The 14,068-nt window shown below is 40.8% G+C and overlaps 1 protein-coding gene across 1 annotated transcript; it reads left to right on the forward strand.

Annotated features, from left to right (window-relative positions):
- Nucleotides 1–1,300: 1,300 nt before the first annotated feature.
- On the forward strand, nucleotides 1,301–13,605 carry LOC306761748 (fasciculation and elongation protein zeta-1-like). The gene is made up of 9 exons (XM_079248025.1): nucleotides 1,301–1,433; nucleotides 1,701–1,788; nucleotides 5,524–5,610; nucleotides 6,242–6,407; nucleotides 7,844–8,157; nucleotides 8,593–8,673; nucleotides 9,844–9,919; nucleotides 12,405–12,470; nucleotides 12,599–13,605. The coding sequence occupies exons 1-9, from the start codon at nucleotides 1,429–1,431 to the stop codon at nucleotides 12,613–12,615; spliced, it is 900 nt and encodes a 299-aa protein (XP_079104151.1). The 5' UTR covers nucleotides 1,301–1,428; the 3' UTR covers nucleotides 12,616–13,605.
- The last annotated feature ends 463 nt before the right edge of the window (nucleotides 13,606–14,068 follow it).

The following is a 14,068-nucleotide window of genomic DNA, read 5'->3' on the forward strand; positions in this document are numbered from 1 at the left end:
CCTGAGGATTGATTTGAAATTACTTTAAAATGCCTTAATGCAGAGATGTTTTTCATCAGTGGCTGCAATCCTGCAGCTTTTAGATTTCCATCCCAAATGTTTGTCCTCAACTGCTTGATTCCTGTTTAGACCCATTAATCTGAGTCAGGTACCATACCATACCATACCATATTTATTTATAAAGCACTTTAAAAACAGCATACAGCTGACCAAAGTGCTGTACAGAAACAGCAAGTGAACAAAAACAGCTTTAGAAAATAAAATAATAAAATGGAAAAATAAGAAATATATGAAAAAGAACAGTTAAAAATAAAATACAAGGACACATATATGCACAGGTATGCTACAAAAACCATCTGAAGACACCTGGACAGCATCCCACCAACACCAGAACTGGCTCCTCTAAGCCGACCTCTGACATACGCACAGCCCAGCTACCTGCATCTGCTATCTTCCAACTGCCTCGATTATAAACAGGCAGAAAGCGTAAAGTGAAAAAAGTTTATATCACACACATCCTCATAAAGATAAAACTAGGTGCCGGATCTTAAGGCAAGTATTGACAAAAGGGGAAAAAATATGTACGCACACTAGAATTAGCTACAAATGTTTTATTAACAAAAAACAGTGACGTTTTATCTGCCTTTATCTGATTGGTTGGGCGATCAGACAGAAATTATTTGAGCAGGTGCATCATCTGGTGTTTTCAGTCTGAGGAAAGGCTGTGGCCCCGAAACGTCACTTGTTATTTGTTTATAAAACATCGGGAGTGATCAAACCTTCGCAGTGGCTCATTCTTTACTGTGGAACAGCATAAAAGCAAATTTAATCCGTCATATTATTGTGCTTTTTTTAAAAACTTATTTAATCATGTGTATAATACTAGACAGATATCCTGACATTCAGCAGCATTCTGGATCCACTGTTTCCCACTGGAGACGCAGCCGAAACAACAGCACAGAATAATGGAAGAGAAAGCTGATGACAAATGACAGTGTGAAGGAGGATGGGGATGGCATCAGGAACGCAGCATTTTTCTCTCAGTACTTAATATTAATATGCTAGGATTACATCATCTAACTAGCTTCGGGGTGGTAAAAGTAAAACATTGTAAGCACAAATGAATTCTACATTTCTGCTCGCCTAAAAAATGGAAAGAGAATCTAAACTTTGCTTGCTTCTGTCTGCTGTGTGCAACCATGGCATGCAGGCATGACTGGTGAGGTAAGCTGCTTGCTGAATGGGGTCCACTGTGTGATTGGTGGGGGCAGTGCCACCGGGCGCTGGGCAGCCAGCTGAACCAGCCTCTGAGCAAAGCAGTGGAAAACAACACAAAGCCTCTGAGAGAAAGGAGACGGGCTTTTTTTTTTCCATTCCTTCTCAGATGGTCGCTCGCTCCGGGTTGCGTCCAGAGGCCTCTGTTGCACAATGATGTGAGGAGCTTTATTTAAATCTCTGCTCAGGATATGTTTTAACAAGTGGCTATGTGTGTTTTTTTTCTCTCATGCGCACTGACCTCGATCATTGACTCGCCATGCTGAAATATTGACTGAGTTGCAGGGAGCTGAGGACATGACACCAAGTTCTTGTTTCATGCGCTGGTTTGGCGGGCAGAAGGGAAACAGTTTTGTTGCCTCTTTTTGTGATATCATCATGTAGAAGTTGCCTTGTTTACATTTGTGTTTGTGTTTGTTTTGCAGCGTGTGGGATGCTCTAACTGACAACTACATCTCTACCTGGGACGCCCCAAACTCTGAGGGACTCAACGGCAACCTTTCTGACCAGGAGGTACTCACCGTTTATCATCGTCGTTTAGTTTTTATCATGACGAGTTTACCTGACATTCCATGTTTTTCTTGGTCTCATTTCTCCCTCTTACATCATTTCTGGGTAAACAACATGTGCAGTGTTTGAATTAACACTCCACTTAAGGCAAGGCAAGTTTATTTGTATAGCACCTTTCATGTACAAGACAATTCAAAGTGCTTTACATGAAACATTAAAAGCATTACAGAAAAAAAGCATCAAAGAAAATACAAATCACAATATCATAAATTGTATTAAAATAATTCAAAGCAGAAAAATCAAAAGTTACTGTGCAGATGTCATGCACAGGCGCATGAGAAAAGAAATGTTTTTAACCTTGATTTAAAAGTTTCTCTATTTGGTGAAAGTTTAATCTCCACTGGCAGATTATTCCACTTGTTTGCAGCGTAACGGCTAAATGAAATGAAAAATACTTTATTAATCCCCAAAGGAAAATTCAATAATAAATGCCGCTTCTCCATGTTTAGTCTGGACTCTGGTCGGGACTAGTTGACCTGAGTCTTTGGATCGAAGAGCTTTGCTTGGTTTATATTCTCTGAACATATCACAGATGTATTCTGGTCCAGAACCATTCTGGGATTTGTAAATAATCAGCAGGGTTTTGAAATCTATCCTGTGACTTACTGGAAACCAGTGTAAAGATTTTAAAACTAGTGTGATGTGTTCAGACCTCTTAGTTCTAATTAAAGCTCTGGCAGCAACATTCTGGATGAGCTCCAGATGTTTAATGCTCTTTTTAGGAAGTCCTGCTAAAAGACCGTTACAGTAATCCAGTCTGCTGGAGATGAATGCATGGATGAGTTTCTCCTGATCTTTCTGGGAGACTAAACTTTTAATTCTGTTGATGTTTCTCAGTTGGTAAAAAAGCTGTCTTCGTGACAGCTTTGATGTGGCTGCTGAAAGTCAGATCTGAGTCTATCAACACTCCAAGGTTACAGACTTGATTGGTGGTTTTGAGAGCTCGAGTTTCCAGGTTTTTTTTTTTACCAACGCTGACCCTCTTCTCTTTGCTACCAAACAGAATAATCTCAGTTTTGTCTTCATTTAATTGAAAATGATCTTAAAAGAAAATTCTCTCTACTCCAGATGTTTACTCGCTCCAAACACTGGCACAGTAAGTCTATTGGACTGTGGTCATCTGGTGACAAAGACACATAAAGCTGCGTGTCATCTGCATAGCTGTGATAATTGATGTTAAAGTTCTGTATTATTTGACCCAAAGGGAGCATATACAAGTTGAACAGAAGAGGTCCAAGGACTGACCCCTGATGTACTCCACAAGTCACGGCCACTCGCTCAGATTCATAGCTGTCAATTGTAACAAAATAACTCCGGCCTTCTAAATAGGACCTGAACCAGTTAAAGACCACTCAAGAAAATCCAACCCAGTTTTCCAGCCTGTCCAACAGAATTCTGTGATCTACAGTATCAAATGCAGCACTGAGGTCCAGCAGAACCAGAACTGACACTTGACCAGAATCCATATTCAGCCTAATATTAATTCAGACTTTGACCAGAGCCGTTTCATTGCTGTGATGAGGTCGTAAGCCTGACTGGAATTTATCAAGATTTCTACTTTCATTTTGGAAGTCATTAAGCTGATTGAAAACAACTTTCTCAATTATCTTGGATATAAAAGAGAGGTTAGAGAAAGGTCTGAGTGATCAGATGGTGAACTTAACAGCTAATTCTTTAGTGTTTATTTATATTTTTACCAACAAGTTGTTTCTACATCATCGTCTTCCTCAGTTTCCTTCTATTTTGCAGAAATAAAAACGTGTGCTGTCTCTCCTAACATAATGGCATAATAAATGATCCCTAATGTCTTCCCTGATAACTTAATACATCCACAATATCCACTTTTTAAAAAAAATTTATTTGTGTAAATATGTGTGTTGTGAATATCAACACAAGTTGTCACATCTTTAGGGTTTTAAAGGCTGAAACTGAATTGTTGTCTCTGCCTTTCTGAGACATGAAGACATGTTTGGCCAACCTTGACTGGTCGTCCACTCAACAGACATCTCTCTCCTCTTCTTCTTCTTCTTCTTCTCTTAATTAGTTGTCAAATACAGTTGGACATCAGACACTTCAGCAGGAAGGTCTTGTTAGGGCTGGTCAGGGTCAAAGCAGATGTTTTCCCCTTCAGAGGAAGGATTGCATCCCAGTTCTCAGATTCAGCAATATCCTGGTTTCAATTCAAAAGAATGTCAACTGTTGCACTCTCTTCAAATCCTCAAACAATATTTGCCAAAAGTTCCCAAAAAGTTAGCTTTAGACTTGTGTGAGGTTCTCTTGCTGAGATGACGCAAATGAAGATTTTTGAAAAGGCAAAAAGGAATCACTCAGTTTCTGAACTTCTGATCATAAAACTTAGAAATGTAAGACTTGAGAACAAACTCAAATGTCATCAATAAGGAGGAGAACATGGTTTAGGTTGGTTTGGCCCACTGTTGTGATAACATGCCCTGCATTAGCTCGTCTCAACAAGGTAATGCCAAATTCAGATTTTAATGGGATGGTGAAAAATTAGTTGTTTGTGCTTTAGGAGGTTAATGGATTAATTCCACAAGTTAATCTCTTTGCCTAAATGTGTACATTTTTACAGTATTGGTATTGATAATACGAGCCCTTCCCTTACTTGGTATCGTATCAACAGCAAATCCTGCAGTAACATGTATGGCATAAAAACGACTGTATTTATAATGGGATGCTACTTTTTTCTACTATAATATTTAGAAATCCTTCTTAAGAAACGCCATGAACACTTCTCAGAAATCTGCTTTGTGACGAGACGAGAATTTTCCTGAATCCCTTTGAATAAAAAACCCACTCAGAAAATAGACATTTCTAATTCACTTTTGAGTGTATAATTTTTCCTCCTTTTGTCAAATTATCTTCCTTATTTACTTGTGTGAAATTTTATTTTTGCTGTTGATGATATCTGAACAAGGATGTCAAATTTTTTTAAAAGGTTTTAAAACTTTTAAGCTATTGTAGATAATTCTGCTCAGAGATTTTTTTTTTTTACTCTGGGTGAAGTGGTTCCTCATCCTGACAGTAGTCTGTACATTCTGTCATCATGAACAAGAAGACATATAGTTAGACCCCTCAGTTTACTGTAAATCTGTAAAAAATCTGACCAATCCAAACGTTCAGACCGAATTAAAGTTGTTCATTTCTTATATTTTTGTAAGCTTCTTCTCCCGGCTCCCCTCCTCCCCCTCCAGCAGCGCATACCTGATAGTCACACCCTGCATATAAATAGCGTGTTAGGATGAAAATACAAAGTAGTGAAGAAGAAACTCGGAAGGCAAATATGGCTGAGAAAATGCAGGCAGGATTTCCCGACCCGGCTCGGTTTATTTGCCTCCTCCCGCTAAAAAGCAGAGAAAGAGAAAATCGTTGGTGGAAAAAGCAGCGAATAAAAAAATCCTTGGATCACGCGAGGAGCAAAACCAGAGGGGGAGGAGCCAAGACAGGGAAGGAGCCAAGCCAGGGGGAGGAGCCAAGACATGGCGCCACTTTCAAATCCTGCTAGCTCCCCAACATTACCTACCCCAGCTTTAAACACGGCTACATTTAAGCATTGGACCTCCAGGTGACTGAACACCCAGGCATGCTCTTGCAGCACAGAGAGGGATTTAATGTGAAGCAGTTGATGTGATAAATGTTTTTTTCTGTGTTCATCTGCAGATTCATGAAAAAGAGGAAGAAGAAATGAATGAGAAGAATGATAACACCAGCTGCCTAAATGAAGAACCTCTCATCACAGCAGATCAGGTGTGTGTGTGTGTGTGTGTGTGTGTGTGTGTGTGGGGGGGGGGGGGGGGGGACATTTATTTTACCATGAACTCATGTTTAATCTCTATCAACGTCATATTAATTTAACATTTTTGTTCACTATAATTATTTTGTTGGACTCAGAAAGAGTCTGTCAGTCATGTTGGTGCAGTTTATGGAATTACAAACACCTCAGCAAACTGAGATGGACTAAATGTTCTCAGATCCAGCAAATAGAGTCAAAATGTAGCATAGCAGAAGACAAAATCACTTGTACTGAAAAGATGGAACTTTTTACTTCATGTAAATAAGTGAGACACTGCATCGCTGCCATCAGATCCTCAGAGTCCCATCTGCAGGGATCATGCAAACCTTCTGGCTCATGGCTTCTTACTCTTCAGATCAGTGTCGGTGTGTAATACTCCACATGCATCCACGTTGCTGGAAGATGTTTTGTGAAGCAGCATGTCGACCAACTGAAGCCAGTTCAAGTCCCCCTAATTTTTCTGCACTCCATTAATAATGGATTGAAGCGTGATATGGATTCATTTGGAGAACGCTTCTGGCATTTTAGTGGCTGCTAACAAATGGACAGTTATACATTCGGTACTTACCCATCTCTCTTGTCCAGGTCATTGAGGAGATAGTCGAGATGATGGAAAACTCTCCGGATCCTGGAGAAACCGAGGAGGAGGATGAAGAGGAGAGCAACCACTGCTCCTCCAGGACCAATCCCTCCCTGCTGGAGGAGATCCGGCAGCTGTCCCAGGCCTCCAACAGCAACTGCTCCTATGAAGGTAGAACTGCAGCTGATCCAGGTCACAGATTTGTCTAAGATGATGATGGTCATCCTTAATCACTGTTGCTCCTTAAAATATAAAATCTGCATATTTTACAGCCAAATAAATTGATAAATTTTTTTAGTGGATTGCTTGAATTTAAGCTCCTTGACACATAAGCAAAATATCAACAAAATATGGCAGCTGTGACCCTCTGGATGAAACTGCAATAAACATCCATCTAGTACGACATCAATCCTCTTAAGTTCAGTCTGTAAATCAGATTTTTGGAGAGCGTTTCCCTTCAGCCAGTCTGTAGGTGAGAGGTCAGAAAGGCACAGTGGTTTCTGCCATACGGTGCCCTGTCGCTGAACATGTTGGAGCTTCCATGTGGCCGCTCTGTTCAACTCACACTAATTTGTTCTGACTACTGTGGGAAGGAAGGGGAGGTGGCAGGACACCGCTGAGCTGAGAACACAAAGCTGTACACATAAATTAATGTATGTTTCAGAGTCAGCTGCGAATGAGCTGGAGCAGACTGGGATCTTCTAAAGTCAAACAGGAGAGAAAACGTAGCAGATACATGTTTCTGTTTCTTTTCTTTATTCAGACTCTAGGTCCATTAAAAAAAAAAAACAATACAGACATACAAACATATTTAAAAGAGACAAGTGTACCAGTGCTTCCACATAGCAGACTGGTATCTCATGGTACTGAAAGAAGGCTGGGTGAACATTCTTATCATCCCATTAAAAGATCCATCAAGACGGCACATAAATTTAAACATCAATTCTCTCAAAAGAGCATGAAATGTGATAAGCTGTGCATTACAAAAAGGTTCACGAGCACGATGCCATCTTGGTTTCCCCAGAAGAATACGTAGACAATCATTATATGCAACCTGGAGTTTACAAAGTTGCATGTATGCGTGGTGTAAAGCTAACTTATACGCGTCTAATTAAATATAAATAAATGCACAGCAAAGCTATCATCACTTTGTTGTTGCGATTAATAACTCAGGAGTCAAAGGTTGCAATAAAATGCCATAAGAAATATTGAACAAATCCATTTATCCATCTATTTTCTGAACCACCTATTCCAATTCAGTCGTGGGAAACTGGAGCCTGTCCCAGCAAACACTGGGCGAGAGGCAGGTTCCACCCTGGACAGGTCGCCAGTGGAATAAACTCAGGGTTAAAATAATAATATGCAGAGAAATGTTTTGGTTTAGTTTTATTTGTAATACGTAATGACGTTGTGATACGTCACATGTTGTAGTCATTACTGAGCGCTAAATGACTGTTTATAACATGAAACATGCATGTATTTTCTTTCCATGTGACTGTATGTCTTACAGCCTCTAAAATATCCTAGTAGAATTCAGACGGACACAGATTGTGAGTTTATTGATAAGATCCCCCCCCCTCCACACGTTTCTTTCATCTACCCTGCAGGCCTGAGCTTGATGCCCAGCTCAGCTCTGGTTGAGCTGCTGCACCGGGTGGAGGCAGCCATCCGGGAGTTCTCAGAGGAGCTGGTCAACCAGCTGGCTCGACGTGATGAGCTGGAGTTCGAGAAGGAGGTGAAGAACACATTCATCACAGCTCTGATGGAGGTGCAGAACAGGCAGAAGGAGCAGCGAGACGGGAGCAAGCGGAGACGCCGGGACAAGGCTCTGAGTCTGCAGGGGGGAGGCTCGGTGTCTGTGAACACCGGGAACACCGGCTCCTCGGGTCGCTCAGAGAAGACGGGCACCATGCCCGTCAAGGTGAGAAGCCTTTACTTATTGGCATTATGGAAATGCAGACGGGGGCGCGTTCACCAGCAGACAAAACATGCTCATACTGTAGATGTCCATCTTTAATCTTCCAGGATAAATTACAGAAAGGTGAGCTCCTCCTCTTCCCTCCCTCTAACTGTTATATTATAGATCTCAGGTCCATTAGCCTCTAAAGCATCTTCCAGGAAAGTCCACAGTGTGTCCAGTAACAGCCCAGTCCAATCTACACTGGAGCCACAGAGCTTAATGGATTTTCCCTTCATGCAGCGCAGCAACTAGTTTAATCTGCAGCTGCGTCCCGACTCATGAAATAAATCATAAAATATACAAACAATTAACTAAATATATGTGTAAAAATTGGATCTCTATAGAACTTTTTAAGATTTTTCTTTAAGAAACCTAAGAAGCTCCTTCTGTGTGTAGCGTTTCAGCATGGAGGGACTGTCCAACATCCTGCAGACGGGCATTAGACAGACATTCGGAAGCACAGGAAACGAGAAGCAGGTAAGCAGCTTGGATACTGTGTTTGTCCTCAGGCTGAAGTGTAGCTGCTTGTTGTTGCTTCTGACAAATGAGATAAGAATCAACTGTTCTGGTCAATTTGTTTTGTTTATTGTAGCAGAAATAGGTTAAATTTCCCAAATGGAAGGCCAACATATCCCTGAAGGAGCCCTGGGTGGGTCATCGCTTCAGGTTTCAGATTTAACCTGCAGTCACTTGTATGTTCTATGCTGTTCTGTTTTATTCTATTCTACATGTCAGTGAGGTTTATGCAAATGTGTTGCATACATTCATTCCTTCAGTCATTTTCTTAACCGCTTAACTGGGCGAGAGGCAGGGTACACCCTGGACTGGCCGCCAGGGCGTTTAGGTGTACAATAGTGAGGACATTTGTTCCACAAATAATTGGATTAGAATTTAGTGAACCAATAAGAATAAAGTTATCCACTTGACTCCTATGATGCATCAACCTGACAGGAATGATGACTTCCTGGGGTTCCATACCGGCCAAATGGAGACAGCAGAGTTGGCAGTCTGGTGGGATGTGTGATGCACAATCTGGTGAACGTGAGATTTAAGAAGAATCAGAAAGACACTGGTTGGCTGGATGAAGAAGGAAACAGGAAAACTATTAGACCAGAGCAATGGCATCATAAAGAGATGTTAAGGTTTCATTTGTGAGGGAAAGATGGAAGTAGCAAAAGATCTTGAATGTGCATTGACCGACAGGAACTAACGCACTTCAAACACAAAAACATGCAGCATTTACAAACAGAAGTACTAGCAGGAGAAGCTGCATGAACTTAAGAAAAGTGCTGCAAGTACCAAAAAGCACTGCAAAGATCAGGAAAACACGCTTCCTGGAGTCATGAACACTTCTGTTGTGTGAGTGAATACACAGCATTTTCTTCTTGCAGTTGTTTTTTCATGCAGCACTTTTCTGTATTTGCAGCACAACTCTGTATTTGGGTCGCTTTTTTTTTTTTTAGCTCATTCTTGTATTTGCCGTGATTTCCTGCAACATTTGCAGCGGTAACAAAGTTAGCTGGATTTGCTGATATGTGACAATGACACCTGATTTCATTATTTTCTACCACAGTAGAAAATAACTTTGGTATGACTGCTGAGTTTTCTTCTTTTCCGTTAAACCATCTCACACCTCTTCTGTTCCAGTATCTAAACACTGTTATTCCATATGAGAAAAAGAGCACCCCTCCATCTGTCGACGACCTGCAGATGCTCACCAAAAGTAAGTTTGGACACCTGAACAACCTAGTGACAGTAGTGCTGGTTGGTATAACTAAAATTACACATCACTGTATGTTTTTTCTGTAAAATGCCAATTTCAGGGTACTTGATATGTTTTCCATCCATTACTAGGCTTTAAAGCCATATTCTAAGTTTAACTAACTAAAAAAGAAGCAGATGAGGCAAATTAACCAAGGTGTGCAGAGAACAGGAAGTAAAATAGAAAGTAATACACAAAGGGGATGTACTACAAAATAAAACAGGAAACAAATTCAAAGACAAACATTGCTTGAAACTACAGAACGGACTAGAACAGCGAATAAACAAAGGGATAACTTACCAATAAAAACAGGAGACTAGTGTTTACCCACACATATAGACCATGAAAAAGTAAAAGTAGAATCCTTAAACTTGAGGAGAAGGAGACTTTCTTAGAGAAAAATGGTGCCAAATGCACAACACAGTCAAAGTGGTGGTCATGTGAGGAGATGGAGCATGATGGGAGCGGCGGCTACTTCCTGCTTCACCTGCCCATCCGTTAATGTTTTTAATGTAAAGCACTTCGAGTTGCTTTTAGGTGTACGACAAATGCTTTATAAATAAAGTTTTATTGATTGATTGATCTCTATCTGCTGTGTGCATGTTTAGTGGTGCAACAGCGAAAAAGGTCCCCTCTCAAACTAATCCCATTTCCCCAACATTTAAGCTACTGTTTGAGGTATAAGACCAGCGGTGTCCAGCTCCGGTCCAAGATGGCCACAATTCTGCAGATTTTCCATGTTTCCCTGCTCCAACACACCTGACTCAAACTAAATAGCGATTCTGCAGAACTTCATTGACTGTTGGATCTATTTCATTTGAGTCAAGGGAGTTGAAATAGGGATACATAGAAAACCTGCAGGACATCGGCCCTCAAGGACTGACTTTTGATACGACTGTATATGACTAATTTAAATGATAAAAACAAATACAGGGTATTGTAAAGATATACAATATTATTGGCATGCCGATATTATTGGCCAATGTCGATATTAAAATGCAATATCAAAAATTATCGGAATTGGTTTTTATATTTTCTATTCTGTTCTACAGTAATTTAGCAGATGCTTTCATACAAAGCGACTTACAAATGAGAGCGAGAACAACACAAGCATGATATCAAACAGTCAAGGACATCATAGGAAGGTGCTGGTCGGACTGCTGCGAGTCCAGTTGGACCCAGGTGTTGACATGTAATGCTCATGGACCGTATATGAAAGATGGATGGAGCCTTCGGCAGTTAAAAGTGAAGCCTATGCGGAAGTGTATTAAACTGCAGTTCCCCCTTCATCCACTAGGGGCTGCAAAACAGAGCAAATCCCCATGTTAAAAAGACCAACTTCACAGCAGAAATAAACATGTTTACAGCCTGGTTCAAAAATCCATTTTAGGTTTAATAGGTCAGGTTCACGACAACTGTGGGGGGAGTGAATTTTTTTCCAACTGACCCGTTTAAAAGTAAATGGACTTGTACTTCTATAGCGCTTTTCTAGTCATGCAGACTACTTAAAGCGCTTTACACTACTTGTCACATTCACCCATTCACACACACACTCATTCAACACACTCCTACCCCGATAGGCACATCGGGGGGCAGTTTGGGGGTGTCTTGCCCCAGGACACTTCGGCATTTTAGTCAGGGGAAGCCTGAAATCTTCCCAATTTACCAGTTGAAGGATGACTGCTCTTCCTCCTGAGCTACAAAGTAATTTAATCTTGAAGTTCGACATATTTAGGGGCGTGTCCTTTTGATTGACAAGTACCAATGACCCGCTTCAAGTCAGAAAAACATAGAACAACTGCGGTTTTTAGCTGGTTAACAACGTGACTTAGCTTTAGCCCATTTTCCTCCGTTACCTGGTTAGCTCCTGTTATCTCCAGGTTAGCTCTTAGCTACAGAAAGCTCGGAGTTTGGTCAATGTCAATCATCCACCATGACGCTCACAGCTCCACCTTTTTGCCCGTATTTGTATTTTCCGAGTGAGACGACACGCATACTTCTGCCAAGATGGCGACGGTAGAAACTACCCACCGAGCTTCAGTTCAGCTCTTCAGAAACCTATGCGTGATGTCACGGAGGCTCCGTCCATCTCTTTTTATACAGTCTATGGTAATGCTACAGGCAGATTTTTTTTAAAACAAATACATACTATTATACATCAAACTCTTTATCTAAGTCTCCTCTAACTTGAAATGACAAAATATAGGAGATGTCATGTATACTTTTCCAGATATTTTTGTTTTTTTGCACAACTAGCTCCAAACACATCGGGATGGTTTGATTTTGGTATTAAATATTAAGAGTTCGGCAAAATGTGTGGATTGGATTTTGGTTAAAAAAATAAAAACGCCAAAATTTGAACATCCCAGGGTTTTTGGTTAGAACCAGTACATTTTAGCATTTTGGATTGTATGCCTTCATGTTAACCTCTGTTTTCCTCATGTAGTCCTCTATGCCATAAAGGAAGACAGTGAGAAGGTGCCGACACTGCTGACTGACTACATATTGAAAGGTAAACTCACTGTTGGAACTTTTTATGCTTCCTGATTTTTATTTTTAAATAAAATTTAGCTGTTGCTAAATTGCCATCTTCCTACTCTAAGAAAACTTTAAAGTCACATGTTTGATCTTCTCTTTTAGTTTTGTGTCCTACCTAAAGCACCACCAGGCCAGGGGCCAAAGTGTGAACGAGAAATCATCCCCTCCGAAGGCTTCTCCAACCTTCCACATCTCTGGCCCAAACTGCATGAGCTCCCTTCTTTACCATCATCATCATCATCGTCATCATGGATCCTCACCATCGACATTATCGTATCCACCTAAACTCCAACTACTGCCTCTCGCTGAGCTCACCTCCTCCCTTCCCACACATCGTCTCAGGCCAGACGCCAACACGGCTGCCATCTGGAAAGCAAGTGGGACAACTGAATCCCACTTTTACTGGACTTCACTAATGGAGCATGACATGCTAGTAACGATCACAGAGATCACATTGGTACAGGGATACAGTGTTATCACTGCTTTCTTGTGTTTCTTTTTAACTTTTGACTTTTTCTCGTTTTTGTTTTCTTTGTTTTGTCTAACAGAACTTCAGCGTTGCCAAGTTTTGACTCTAGTTCATGAACTGACCTCTTAACCTCTGGATGTTTGTGATTGTTTGACTGATGCATAGCGACACTGTCATCCACACACACACACACACACACACACACACACACACACACACACACACACACACACACCTGCATCCTTTCCAATGAGAAAAGAAATTCATTTGAATACAAAAGCCATGCACCTTTTTCTGCCAACTCAGTACTGTAGCTCCACATGAATGAGAGGAAAAAAAAACACACACTACTATTACGGGTGCAGTGCATTACAAAGCTTCTTTCACAGTCTCAATATCCAGTGCTCTTCTGACTTTTTTGTCATTTTTTTTCATTTGTAACTCAATATTTGATATAAACTCTGTTGCAGATTTTCTATTTTTATTTATTGTATCATGTGAGCGACAGGCTTCTGTTCATTCCACCTAGCACAGCCACCTGGAGGCGTATCACTGAGTTTTCCTTGGATATCACCCCCCCGACCAGACCAGCTGATTTCAGTGACGGTGTGCTTATTTGCATATTAGCATATTTATGACTTCCTTTGCTCCATGTAGGTGAATGTTGCATCGCTAATTGCAAATTCTAATAAACATTCTACCCCAGTGATGTGAGCGTTTTCTTCTTACTGGTCATGTTTATTTAGTGATATGGATCAATCATTTTATTAGGTACACCTTGCTAGTACCAGGTTGGACCCCTTTCTTTCATTCAGAACTTCCTTAATTATCAGTGGCATAGATTCAACAAGGAGTTGGAAACATTCCCAGAGATTTTGCTCCATATAAACAAGATGGCATCGTGTCAGTATAGAGATAAGTCTTGCCTTCCATCACATCCCAACGTTGATCTATTGGTTTCAGATCTAGTGACTGTGGAGACCATTGCAGTGACATAGTGCATTATCCTGCAGGAAGTGGTCCTCACAAGATGTTACACCAGGACTGAGAAACTCCAGTCCTGCAAGTGTCAGGGGTTTCCCTGCTGCAACACACCTGACTTA

This window comes from Telmatherina bonti, assembly GCF_933228915.1.
Source record: "Telmatherina bonti genome assembly, chromosome: 10".
NCBI lineage: Eukaryota > Metazoa > Chordata > Actinopteri > Atheriniformes > Telmatherinidae > Telmatherina > Telmatherina bonti.